The sequence below is a fragment of the Eucalyptus grandis genome, chromosome 2, assembly GCF_016545825.1.
Source record: "Eucalyptus grandis isolate ANBG69807.140 chromosome 2, ASM1654582v1, whole genome shotgun sequence".
NCBI classification, from domain to species: domain Eukaryota; kingdom Viridiplantae; phylum Streptophyta; class Magnoliopsida; order Myrtales; family Myrtaceae; genus Eucalyptus; species Eucalyptus grandis.
The window spans coordinates 223,623-235,670 of NC_052613.1; the positions used below are offsets into that span (position 1 = coordinate 223,623).

A 12,048-nucleotide genomic window follows, 5' to 3' on the forward strand; every position below is an offset into this window, starting at 1 on the left:
GGGTTCCTTTGGTCTGATCAGCTTAGCTTTGGCCCTCCAATTCAATTCACAAACCACGCATCCTTTCTCTCATTCTCTCTGTTTCTGTATTGCCAAATCATTTGACACGATCTTCAAATCTAAGCTCAATATGGAGCATTCCAGGAGAGACTCGGATGTCAAAGCCGTCTTCATTACTCTGGCCTTATGGAAGTTCTTTTTCGTGTATCAAGACTGATTCCTGAATCCCTTTCGCGCTCTTGTCACGTCAAGATAGCCGTGGAAGAAAATACTGTAAATTCGGGCCTCGGATCTTATGTAGCTCTTCGCACTCCACGTAGCAGGACGTCTCATTGTCACTAACATTTGAAAGTTGACCAGAGGGCGAGCTAACTGCTGCGAGAGGGGGACAAAAGTGGTTGTTATGTGCCCCCAACCATTAATGGATCGAATCCCTGTAGCACAGTTTCATGCAGTAAGATGGTCCTGGATTCATATTGTGTGTTTCACATGGGAAAATGACTCCTTTCCGATAAAGCTTCGTGTTTCTTGGTCCCAAAGTTACTAGTTAGTACCCATTCAGTCATTCGAAGAGTCGCCTTAATAGCTAGAACAAGCCGGTCATAATCACATATCTAATTGGCATGAGAGTGAAGAATAGCCCATCAAGCAAGCAAGGTCATTGAAAGTTGCTGGATGATGTGCACAATATCTGCCTGATAAACAAGAGCAATTATGGTGGCAAATTTTAGCCACCTGAGTCTTATCATGGCAATCTATAATGCATCGGACTTCAATTTTGAATCAGAATTGCATCAATTAAGAGGCGTGGCATGGACATGCCAGCCTGGATTTATCGAAATACAAGGACTTGCAGTGATACATGATAATTAAGTATGATAATACTGGGATGGACTACAAGGGGCATATGATAATACTTGGATGGACTACAAGGGGCATGTGGTTGCGCTTCCTTTTACAGAGTAGCTTCATCTTCACCTTTAACTTAGTGCAGACTACTAAGCACCAGCACAGGGAAAAATCACTTCAGAAGTTCATCAGCTGTTCAAAGATGTTCATGGCTGACTCCGGCAACCCAAGCAGCACATTTATGCTTTTCCTTTCTTCACCATGAGACAGGAAAAGAATGACTTCCTTCTCAGGCAAAGCCACAGGGCCAGACAGTACCGGCTCTCCCCAACCAAAGTCAGTGGTGTGGAAGGACAGCCTAGACCAAGTTGTGATGAGAAGTGTTGCTGCCAGGGATGGTCTTGCTCTAGTTGTTTCAAAGTAGTCTATTGCTGACCTCATGTAGCTGTCCGTGACCATTTCAATTGCATTTTGGACCTTCCTCACCGCAGCAGACAGGGGGCCCTCTAGGAGATCGCCAGCACTGCACAGAGAGTTCGTTAACACTATACCATTACCAAAGTAACCCTCGGGCAGCGGAGGCTCAAAGCGAGACCGCCCATCGACAGCAAAGAGGAGCTTCGTTTGTTGGTCAGGCTTCATTTTTAATGCTTTCGTGCGGGCTGTCCACACAAATGCTGACAAGGCTTCAAAAGTCGTGCATCTATCCAGGGCTTCATGTTCCATGGCTTTCTTCTTTAGTTGTTTGAGCTTTTCCGGGTCGAAACAGAATGATCTATAGTGCATTTCCTCATCTTCGTATAGTTTGCCAGTGTTTGAGACATCTTCAATCTGGTCAAATTCGTGATGTTTAAACTCTACCTTAGGAGGATTTCGGGGTTTGAGTATGGTTCTGTCCAGGAAAGGAGGGACATTCAGAGTCGATCCCCTGGCAGTTTCACCCCAGGAATTCACAAATTGCATGGCCCCAATCCCATCAAACATACAGTGGTTCATGCATAGCCCCACAACAAACCCTCCACACTTGAATCTTGTCACCTGCATAACAAAGAGTAGAGTCCATAAGAGTTCCAAAGGTGGATTTAACTGTCCAACCCGAGGGCGAGGGGAGGGAACAACACAAAACTAGCTAAGATGCAGCGAAAAAAGAAAATCAACTAACTGACCTTCACCTACAAAAAAAATGCCAGATACATGAATAATGGACGGACATCCATATATTTTATGCCACCTCTGAAGATTCAACTTACAACTTTCGGACGAAAAGAATGATAAGACGAGTGACATCCACTAAAAAAAAAAAAATGTTACCTGACCTGACACACTAAGGGAGGTATCTCGAGGATGTTTGTGGCACCAGGAATGTCGTGAACCAACTTTCCAAGAGTCACTGGATCAGGTTTGGTGATGTCTCCGATTTCCTCAATGGAACAGCTAGCTTCGGCCTCAACCAAAACAGCACCCTCCCCTGTGCAATCCACTATGAGCTTCCCCTCGGGGCTGATTGTCAGCCTCCCCGAAAGCGGATAGTAGTGAACAAGGACCTTGGAGAGACCATTCTTGATGACCTCAAAAGCTTCCTCGTTGCCTCTTGAATTGGACTTGAAGCAGTAGATGGTGCGGACAATCACCGCGATGTTCTGGTCGAGGTTTGAGAGGTAGTAGAGGCCCTTCTCAGTCTCCTCAGCAGGGGGAACCAGAACGGCTTCTCGTTTCTCTACGCTGAGCTCAAGGGTGGCGCGATTGTTAACAGTAGCCGCCATTAAGATTGGATTGAAAAGCCTGGTCACAACTTCATCAAATCACGCATGGTTCATATAGCAGATGCACGAAATTTTTCTCATGGAATGATGCATTGTATATGCACCTCGAATTATAATGAATCTTGTTTCATTCGTCTCTTCACATCAAGTAGACTGGGACAAAACAAGACAAAAGAAAAAAAATGAAGCGAATTTACCTGTGAGATGATCAGAGAGCAGTGGGGCGAGCGAGGGGGGCGGGCATAATATTCATGTGCTGAAGGAAGACGGGAAATATATGAAGAGGAGGTGGCCCAAAAATTTGACGGACAAACGTGTGGGTAAACAAATGCACCGCCATGAAAGAGACAGGTGATGCTGTCTGTCTTGTGTACGCAAAGCGGTATTAGTGGAGGGATTAAGGGCACGGAGAAGAAGAATATGGTGAATTTGACTTCTTGAGGAATTGCAAAGCTGCGGGGTTGAACTTGAAGGAGGGGTAGGCTACTGCCACTGGCCGCTGGGCTTCACCAAAACGCTACCGGCCAAGTAAAGGGTGGCGTGTGACTGAATTTGGTACTATTGGTTGGTGGGGTAGGCGTCCAATTCTTGGTTTCTTGATCTAATTATGCAAGGATTATATTTGCTTTTTTTGGGACGATACTGAATGTTGGTTCCCTCCCTTTTCTTTGCTCATCTCTCAACAGTGAAAACATGGTCCTTCCAAGACAAATTCATGCAACGATATGGTGGTATAATAAAATATGTGACGTCCTTCCAAGATAAATTCGTGCAACGATATGGTGGTATAATAAATATGTGACGTCCTTCCATGAGCATCCCTTCAATTGTTAATATCCACTTGACAACCTTGTCACATGCATTGTCTCTAGAGCGACTTTTGCGGCCACTTTTTCGGATAATGCAAAGCAGGAAAGTGATTGTTTAAATATCACGCTTTAATACTAGGTGGTTCAAACATCAAATTTCATTCCCAAGTGGGGAAGTTAATTGTGTTTGGAACAAATTAAAATCGCCATCAGAAATACCCCTCTCTATCGTAGGGCAATTTGAATGATCAAATAGCCATATCAACGATACTGATTATGATGGAAAGGAATATTAACACAAGCATCACATGAAGTATGTCTTGTAACATCGTTCTAATCTCATGGAATTTTGATGATTTATCATTACTTGCCAATCAATGTTTAAATCACAATATGCTGGATGATTGATTAGTCATATCACGTTAGTGTCATGTTATCACCAATACATAATATAATCATTCGATGCTCCACCGCGAGATAATTTATATTAGCCCCATCACCGAGAGCTTCGTTTTCTCTCTCTCTCTCTAGAAGTAATGTTACAAAAGAGACCCTCCGTCTTCTGAATCTGAAGTTTTTCCCCAAATCAATCTTTGAACTGAGCTTCCCACGAAAGACAACAAACGTTTAACTGGAATGTGAACTGATAACCACTTGGCTTTGGTCTCATGTAATAAATTTACATTTCATGTCCCGTACCAGCAAAAGATCTCTTTACTCGTGAGGCCAACAGCGGCTTGCATATCTCCAAAAGTCGAGATAACACCTTCTTGTGGCCAACAAGACCTTGACATGGTTTGCCGTTTTCAACTAAGAACATGGACTGATAATTGTACCTCCCCACCATGTAACTACATCAGTGACTGTCAGAAGCATTTCTTGCGTAATATCACTACGCTCTGTTTAGCTAATCGTCATCATCAAATCTTCTAATGTAGAGTCGATCTCTCCTAGAAATGGGTGCTTAATGTCTGCAGCCATGAACTCATGCACTATGTTATCAACCTCAATCAAACTAAGACCTGGGTTCTTGATGATCTGCATATCCTTCATGAGTCTTCGCACCTTGCCAACATCATTCCACTGTTCGTTAGCAGCGTAAACGTTTGACATGAGAGCATAGTTTCCATCATTGAATGGCTCCAACTCAACAAGCTTTTCCATGGCTCTCTCAGCAAACGAAACATTACCGTCGCGAGCACATGCATTGAGCAGAGCTCCCCAGAGGAACTCATTGGGTTCCATGGGCATGTCTATCATGACCTGGTAAGCCTCCTCTATTCGGCCTGCCCTGCACAAGAGATCTACCAAACACCCGAAATGCTTGATGTTAGGTTGAATCCCACAGTCTCCTCTCATGGAATAGAATATCTCCTGGCCTTCCTCCACCAGCCCTGAATGGCTGCAAGCAGATAACAAGGCAACGAAGGTAACATCATCCGGTTTTGTTCCATCTATTTGCATTTGCTGGAACCTCTCCAAGGCTTCCCTTCCACAACCATGGATAGCAAGTCCACCAATGAGAGAATTCCAAGTCGAAACGCTCCTTACCGGTGCCGTTTGGAAGACTCGTGATGCTTTGTCCATGTGCCCACATTTCGCGTACATGTCAATGAGTGCAGCCGCAAGTAACGGGTTAAGAGGAATATGATTCCGGTGGATATAACAGTGCACCCGTCTTCCCACGCCAAGAGCTCCGAGATGAGCACAAGCCGACAGTACACTGACCAGTGTCAACTCATTTATTCCTACCCCCGAAAGTAGCATTTCGCGAAACAAGGCTAGCCCCTCCTGATACCGCATGTGCTTGGTGTAGCCAGAAATCATGGCCGTCCACGAGACCAGATTTCTCTGGGTCATTCGGTCGAACAGGGAGCGCGCAGAGCCGAGATCACCGCATCTGCAGTAGAAGGCGACCAAAGAAGTCAAAGGCGTGCAGGTGGGAGCTGAGCACATCGTGCTTGAGGACGAGGGAGTGGACCCCCTTCCCTTGGCCAAGATCGGAGCAAGCCTTGAGAAGAAACGGGTAAGTGTAGGCGTCGGGGTCCACGTCCCGGAGCATCATCTGATGGTAGACCCGGATCCCTCGGCTGCCCAGACCGTGAAGAGCGCAGGCTCTCAACAGAGTGTTGCAAAGGAAGGCGGATGGATGGGCTACCTGATCGAACAGGGCGCCCGCATAATCCAGGTGGGCGTGGCCTGACCCCGGACCCAGCAACGACAGAACGAGCTGGGTGAGGCCGGAGTCGGTCCGATGATGCTGATGATGGGGCGATGTCTTGAGGATGTGGGCATGGATTTGCTTGAATTGGAGGAGATGGGTGCACTCGGCAAGAAGAGGCGGGAGAGCGCGATGAGGTCCCGCGAAATGGGTCGGGCCCCTGCTGCCAGTAACAGGACGACTACAGCTAGAGCGATTGCAATTTGGCAAGTGCTGCGTCGTCGGGTGGTAGCAGTTGGCCAAGGCGGTGCTGCTCATGTTCTGACCAGTCCAGTCTAAAAGATTTTAGCAGAGGAGGCCGAGGCCGAAAGCATCTGAGTGTGTCCGGATACGAAGCTCACTCGCCGTCCCCAACATCCGTCGTCCTCTTGTTCAACCTGCATCGCCGATGCACGGAAGAAAACCACGACAGCTTAGGCGTACTTTTCAGTTAATTGGGCCATCGTTAGCTTTGCAGTAGTTACTGACTCTGACTGGGCCTCTGTAGTTTCTGACTTTGGGGCCTCGGTTGCCCGTCCTACTTCCTCGACATCCAATTCAAAAGGGGTAAGACACGGCCAATCCATAAATTTTGGCTAACCCTTAATTTTCAATTTGTCCCATATGCTTCTTAAACTTTAGTTCAATGCATTACAGTTTAATATATAATATGATTCCTGAATTTTAAATAAATATAATATTAAATATTTTCATATGATATGCAGACTAATTAAATAATCATCAAAAGTCTAAAATAAAAATTTAGAGATTTTATTATATATTAAATTAAAATTTAAAGATTATATTAAATAAATTAAAATTTCGGGATCAAATTGAATATCGAGTCGAAGTTCAGATTGTTTTTGTGATTTTGCCCATTCAAAAAGCACGCACCCGCTTACTCATTGCGAACGAAGTGGAAAATAGCGAACTGCGGAACTTGCAAAATCCCCCTTTTTTTCCAGGCGAGAGCAAGAAGATGCGCAGGCGACGCCTCAGACTCGCCTGCCCCTCCTCCGACGATGAGGAAGAGACTGGAGAAGCCGCCGCCGCCGCCGCCGCCGCTCCCGACCCTACGCCGGATCCTCCTATCCGCCCGTGGCGGTTGAGATTTCCGACGACGATGACGGCGAAGCCTTCATCGACGTCTCCGAGAGCCTCTCCTCCCCATCCCATTCTCCTCCTCCGCCGCCGCCTCCGCCGCCGCCGACGACGACGACGACGACGCCTGCTCCGGTGACGGAGTTGCTGCAGGGGATGGGGCTGAGGTTGAGGGGAGAATGGCTCGATTCTTGCCTGGACGCCCTCCGCGCCTCCCTCCCCCATTTCTCCTCCCTCGACCCTCCCTCCGTCGCCAAGCTGTGCTTCCAGCACTTCCTGCTCTCCGACATGAACTCCTCCGGCGCCGGCGTTCTTCCCCCGGAAGTCCACGCCATGCACCTCGCCCATCTCCCCGGGCCCTTCGTCTTGCAGGTCGAATTCCATCCATTTTTTTACCTAGCGTAGAGCTTCTTCTTCGATGCCGTAGTTTTTTCTCACGCTGGACTGCACTGTCTTCAGGTAGATGAGATTGTTAATATCAGTTGTCCTCTTCGAGGCAGGTACCAGAATGCACCTGCCGGCCTCAAGAGGTGCCTCAAGTTGTCCATGACCGACGGTGTTCAACGTGTTTTCGGCATGGAATACCGCCCCCTTCCGGATCTCCACCCTTTGGCCCCTGCTGGATTTAAGGTGAATATGGCCTCTCTCTCTCTCTCTCTCTCTCTCTCTGTCTCTCTCTCTGAAGGTTGCTTTCTATGTAGAAGTAGTTTTTCAGTTCACATCTTTGATCAATTGCATATGTCACAGCTGAACTGGAAAATAGTGTGATTTGAAAGTGAGCTCGACGATTTCTTCTTGCGTTTTTCCTTTGGATTAGGGTGTGCAGGACATCTGGATTATTCTAAATGTCAGTGTATTTTCTTGGTTTAGCAATTACTTTTGTCTAAGATGGATGAATCTTGCTATCATGTGCTGCAGATTGCTCTTTGTAATGTCCATGTACGTCACGGCCTTCTAATGTTGGTCCCTGAAGCTATTGAGGTCTTAGGAGGAGTTGTCGATGAGTTGGAAGCAGCACGTCAGCGGCTTGTTCAAGAAGTAAATAAACCTCCAAGAGGGAAAAGGTATATTTTGACCCCTAATTTGAGAGGTTTGCTAAACACTTTTTTCAGCTGCAGCATATGCATATATATTGCATCAAGAACATTATTGGTGCTGCTTTTATGTGACCCGAAATTGCAAAACATTTATATCACGCCTTTTCCATTTAGTTCTCTTGTTTCCTTCCTTTACTTTGTAATGTGGTGTTAAATTTGAAAAGGACAAGTCTAACAATTTGGTTGCATCTTTTATACTCTTTTAATGTTCAAGTGGTGGTCTTTGCTTCTTTTCCTGTAATCCACTGATTTTTTACTGTTTGGCTTTTTAACAAGTTCTATGCTATTGGTCATTTGGCTTTAATTTGTGGATTCTTTGGCAGAACGAGGTCTGGAGCAGCTCCTTCATTAGCAACCAGAGCAACACTTGCTGCCTGGTCACCTAATGTTGTTGATGTGGCACAAAATGGTAGTGTTAGCGCACAAGATTCAACTACTTCCCACACAAGCAGAGGTACTTCTAATCTGGAATGAGATGCAAATTTTCTGTTAGTTGTATAGCATTATGAGAGGATGTTAAAGATGTGTGATCCTTTATGTCAAATGACCAGAAAACCTTGGGAAAGGAAAAAAAAAAGAATAATCATCTCAAGCATCTGGTTATTCCTTTTCTGCTTCACAAAAGGTGTCTTTTTCCGCTCTTAATACTATTTTCCAAGATAAAATGGGGTGACAAGATTCATCATAAATGTTAAAAGACTCCGTTTACTCGAAGATGCTAATATTTTCTCTGTTTCAATGAGTTTGAGAAGTTTGATGAGGCCACAATGGTTAGATTGTGTTTCTTTTTTCTTTACTGTCTGTATGGTTGGATTTCCTGTGTAAATCTGTCTGGTGATTTTAGGATTTATGTTTTGCTGTGGACATTTTTATTTAGTCATAGGCGTCAGCTTGTCAAAATTTGGCAGGAATCTGGCCATGATAATTTCGCATCCGTAATGAGAATATAAAAATTATAGGCCAGTATATAGTGTCAGTTTGTGTATTTTTTCCTGAGTTTCCTTTACTTTTGGGTTTTCTTTTTGGGGTTTTTAGGCATTAATTCAGCACCAACTGAATCGAGTAATGATCTAAGGAGCTCGGTGCAGTCTTCTGCTGTTCCTGCTGGTATGCAGAATGCAGTGCCTAGCCCATCACCAAACTTCATCTCAGAATTTGAAGAAATGCATGTGGATGCTGTTCCAATAAGTAACATGGAGACTGCCTCCCGTTATTCAACAAATGTCGCAGCAAACTCTGCAGATTCCTTTTCTAATGTGATGCCATCCATGGTTTCAAACTCCTCACGTGGCATGGTTTCATCTGTCAAGGAGTTAGATCCTGATGTTGAGACCTTGGACGCAGCAGATGCTGTACCCAATCCTCCTTCAGATTTTGCATCATATGTGGATGACATTCAAATGGTTGATGAGATTGAACATCCTCTCATAATGTCTGGAGATCGAGAAAGCCCATTCACATACTTAGCTAGTTTATCCACAAAGTGGGCTGCAATGAAAGAGAAAGCATCTTCCATACAAGGAAAAGTCAAGGTACAGATTACTGGTCCTCTTTCATATACTCCAACTTTTATCATTTTGACTTGTAAGCACAGAAATACTTGATAGAATGAATCTGGTTTCAAGGTACATATGCTACCCTTGGAATGAGTAATGGAATTTCTAGAATGTGGAAATAATATGTTGACCTGCCCAGAGGCACTGATTGTGGAAGTGGATTATAGAGGTGAGCATGGTCCGCGTTGGGCCAATCAAACACCTAATTTAGGGACCAACCTGCACAGTGTTGGTCCCTAATTCTTGGGAACCTCAGACCGACCCTGTTAAGCCTCGGATTGAGGACCAGACTGACTCTATAGGTCTGGTTTGGTTCAAGGGTCAATCCGAGACCAACCATTATTTATCTGTTTCATTTTTTGCATTCCCTAAAATGAGAAACATACTAAGACCAAGGATTGAGCCAGTCCTCCTGGAACCGACTAGGGTTGGGCCAGTCTAGGGTCGGTCCAAGTTCAACCCTGGACCAAGGCTCATCCCTAGCGGATTCTATAGAGTTCCTGATGGTAAAGATGCCAACTACATCACCATGTATCATTGTTTTGTAAATTGTAGAGGGAATAGGCTTCAATGAAAGGGCTGACGCTGACGTGCTGACAGTGGAAAGGAATACTGCTAGTTAGACGGGTGGAATTTTTGTGTGGAGTCGCTCTTTTGAATGAAGTTTGCTGTATCAAAGCAGATAGGTTATCGATCGTCAATGACCGAGTAAAATGGATAAGCTAATGTCATCTGCTTTAATGTAAAAATACTAGGATGGTTTGCATGTATTGTTCACATGTTTGTACTTTTTTATTTTTCTCTTGCTTTGCCTTTTATCACTATTCTTCTCGATTGGCATCTTTGCTCTTCTTTGTCTGTCCTATTCCTGGAAGAGCAACATGACCAATTTCTTTTAATCCACTGGCAATTTTAACACTTTAATGTGAACTTGTATAGCATGGCTTTAAATCTAAGAGCCCATAGCTGTTAGTGAGCATGGAACTTAGAGTAGGTTCTGACTAACTCCTTTACACACTTCTTTCCATGAATGCATATGTTGCAGTGCTTTTTGACTGGTGTGAAGGGATTCCAGTACAAGCAAAGGACAACATACGAGCTTCAAGTTTATGTTGATGATGGAAGCCTTATATCTGAGATTCTGATCAGTCACAATGTGCGTTTTGATTAATTGTCGATCCCAGAACAACTGACAGATTTATTTCTTTTATCTGAGAACTGGATATGCTGACCAGTTGTGCATACTGTCAGGTTGTGCTCAAGGGAATTGGGCATTCTCCAGAGGAAGTCACTGCAGCTCTTTCTTCTACAGACAAGACGATAGTCAGTGCTATGAAGGAGACATTAAGAAAATTTCAATATTTTCTAGTGAACTTCGAGGTAAATATTTTCAGCTCTCTATTGACAGCAACTCAACTGCTAGTAACCTTTTATACTTATAGTGCGGCATCACTGTATATCAGGGAATTATGCTTGTGGAGATCAATGGAACTTCTCCGCTTCCAATCGCCATTGAGATGGATGAAGGTTGTAATGCGTCTGATGCGTGGCAGCTCCTGAGAAGACTGAAGTCCTTTGCCTTGCCTCAGGAACAACGCTTGTCATCAAGTCCTATAGATTTATCCCCTTGATTGTCCAGGCATGAATTGCTTCCTATTGACTAAGGAAGGACAGAGATCTGAAAACTGATAATCACAAATTTAGCACAGTGCAAAGAACATGATGGACTTGATTCAAGCATGAACTTCCTGGAAGTTGGATAAGCCTGTCTGCTACTGCTTCAAGTGCCTTGTGTGTGCTAATTTCTGAAGATGTTTCTCGGGTGAAAGACTAGTTGCAGTGCAGACTATCCAAAGAACTTGCATTCACCATTCGAAGGTCTATAGCTCAAGAAAGAACATTTGGAACATTTTGTTTCTAAAAAGAAGGCCCATTTTCAAGTAGTCTTCAATCAACTACGTTTTAAATGGGAGAGTTTTCAATACGAATGTTTGCCTGTTTGATCAGAATGCTAGTGTGCTGCCAAACAAAGGGCGAGAGAAGAAAGGAGAACCTGATTGCTGATCAAGTTCCTTGAGATCTCTTTGAAGATCATTTTGTCATATTGGGAAGTGTTCAGTTCAATGGCTCTCAAAAGGAAGATATTGGAGTTTGCTGTGTCGAAGGCAGAAGATATGGGAGATAATGAAGAAGTTAGTGATTGCTGTCCTGAAGACAAAAAGTAACAGAGACAAAGGAAGTGGTTTTTCCAGGTGAGGAGGCCAACTGGATCGATCTTCTTTATGTTTATACCATATTTCAAACTCTTCTGTTTATGTCGGGATTCGACTCTATGCTAGTCCTTTGTTTAACTTGCTTCTTTAAATCTTTAATTGGTAGAAGTGCAGTAGAACTAGGGAAAACATAGGAGAGCTCATGCGAGTGTAAATAATTATTCATTGTTAACATTTTTTAGAGTGACCTGTTGAAGCAGAGTAGAAGCGAAATGGGCGAAGCGAAGAGTTCCGTCTGTTGTCAGTATGTAGTTAGTCTCTCGTGCGTAAATCATGGACAATAACATCATGTGTGTATTTTTATTCAGTGCCATCAACATCAGCAGAATTACCATTCCATGGGCCCCTTTCTTGTATTTCTTATTATGTTGTCGCTTCATGTGTGATTTCATTCAGTTGA

The 12,048-nt window shown here is 44.2% G+C and overlaps 4 protein-coding genes across 5 annotated transcripts; 1 reads left to right on the forward strand and 3 right to left on the reverse strand.

Annotated features, from left to right (window-relative positions):
• Positions 1–768: 768 nt before the first annotated feature.
• LOC104416571 (omega-hydroxypalmitate O-feruloyl transferase) lies at positions 769–2,956 on the reverse strand. 2 transcript variants are annotated; one of them, XM_010027946.3, is made up of 3 exons: positions 2,810–2,956; positions 2,166–2,631; positions 769–1,887 (listed from the first exon to the last, which is right to left on the reverse strand). In XM_010027946.3, exons 2-3 carry the CDS (start codon positions 2,610–2,612, stop codon positions 1,027–1,029), a joined length of 1,308 nt encoding a protein of 435 aa, XP_010026248.2. In that variant the 5' UTR covers positions 2,613–2,631; positions 2,810–2,956; the 3' UTR covers positions 769–1,026. The 2 variants fall into 2 exon arrangements, with proteins under 2 accessions (XP_010026248.2, XP_010026255.2); XM_010027953.3 differs by lacking the exon at positions 2,810–2,956 and having other exon boundaries at positions 2,166–2,641.
• Positions 2,957–4,324: 1,368 nt separating this feature from the next.
• LOC104416587 (pentatricopeptide repeat-containing protein At5g66520-like) lies at positions 4,325–5,281 on the reverse strand. Its single transcript, XM_010027962.3, has one exon. The coding sequence runs from the start codon at positions 5,279–5,281 to the stop codon at positions 4,325–4,327; it is 957 nt and encodes a 318-aa protein (XP_010026264.2).
• A 31-nt stretch (positions 5,282–5,312) lies between these two features.
• On the reverse strand, positions 5,313–5,900 carry LOC120290154 (pentatricopeptide repeat-containing protein At1g59720, chloroplastic/mitochondrial-like). The gene has a single exon (XM_039305861.1). The coding sequence runs from the start codon at positions 5,898–5,900 to the stop codon at positions 5,313–5,315; it is 588 nt and encodes a 195-aa protein (XP_039161795.1).
• Positions 5,901–6,553: 653 nt separating this feature from the next.
• LOC104416598 (recQ-mediated genome instability protein 1) lies at positions 6,554–11,993 on the forward strand. The gene is given in 9 exon segments (XM_010027972.3): positions 6,554–6,821; positions 6,824–7,094; positions 7,182–7,352; positions 7,641–7,786; positions 8,143–8,273; positions 8,855–9,351; positions 10,421–10,531; positions 10,627–10,755; positions 10,839–11,993. Coding segments are annotated over 9 exon segments (1,845 nt in total). The 5' UTR covers positions 6,554–6,600; the 3' UTR covers positions 11,007–11,993.
• Positions 11,994–12,048: the final 55 nt, after the last annotated feature.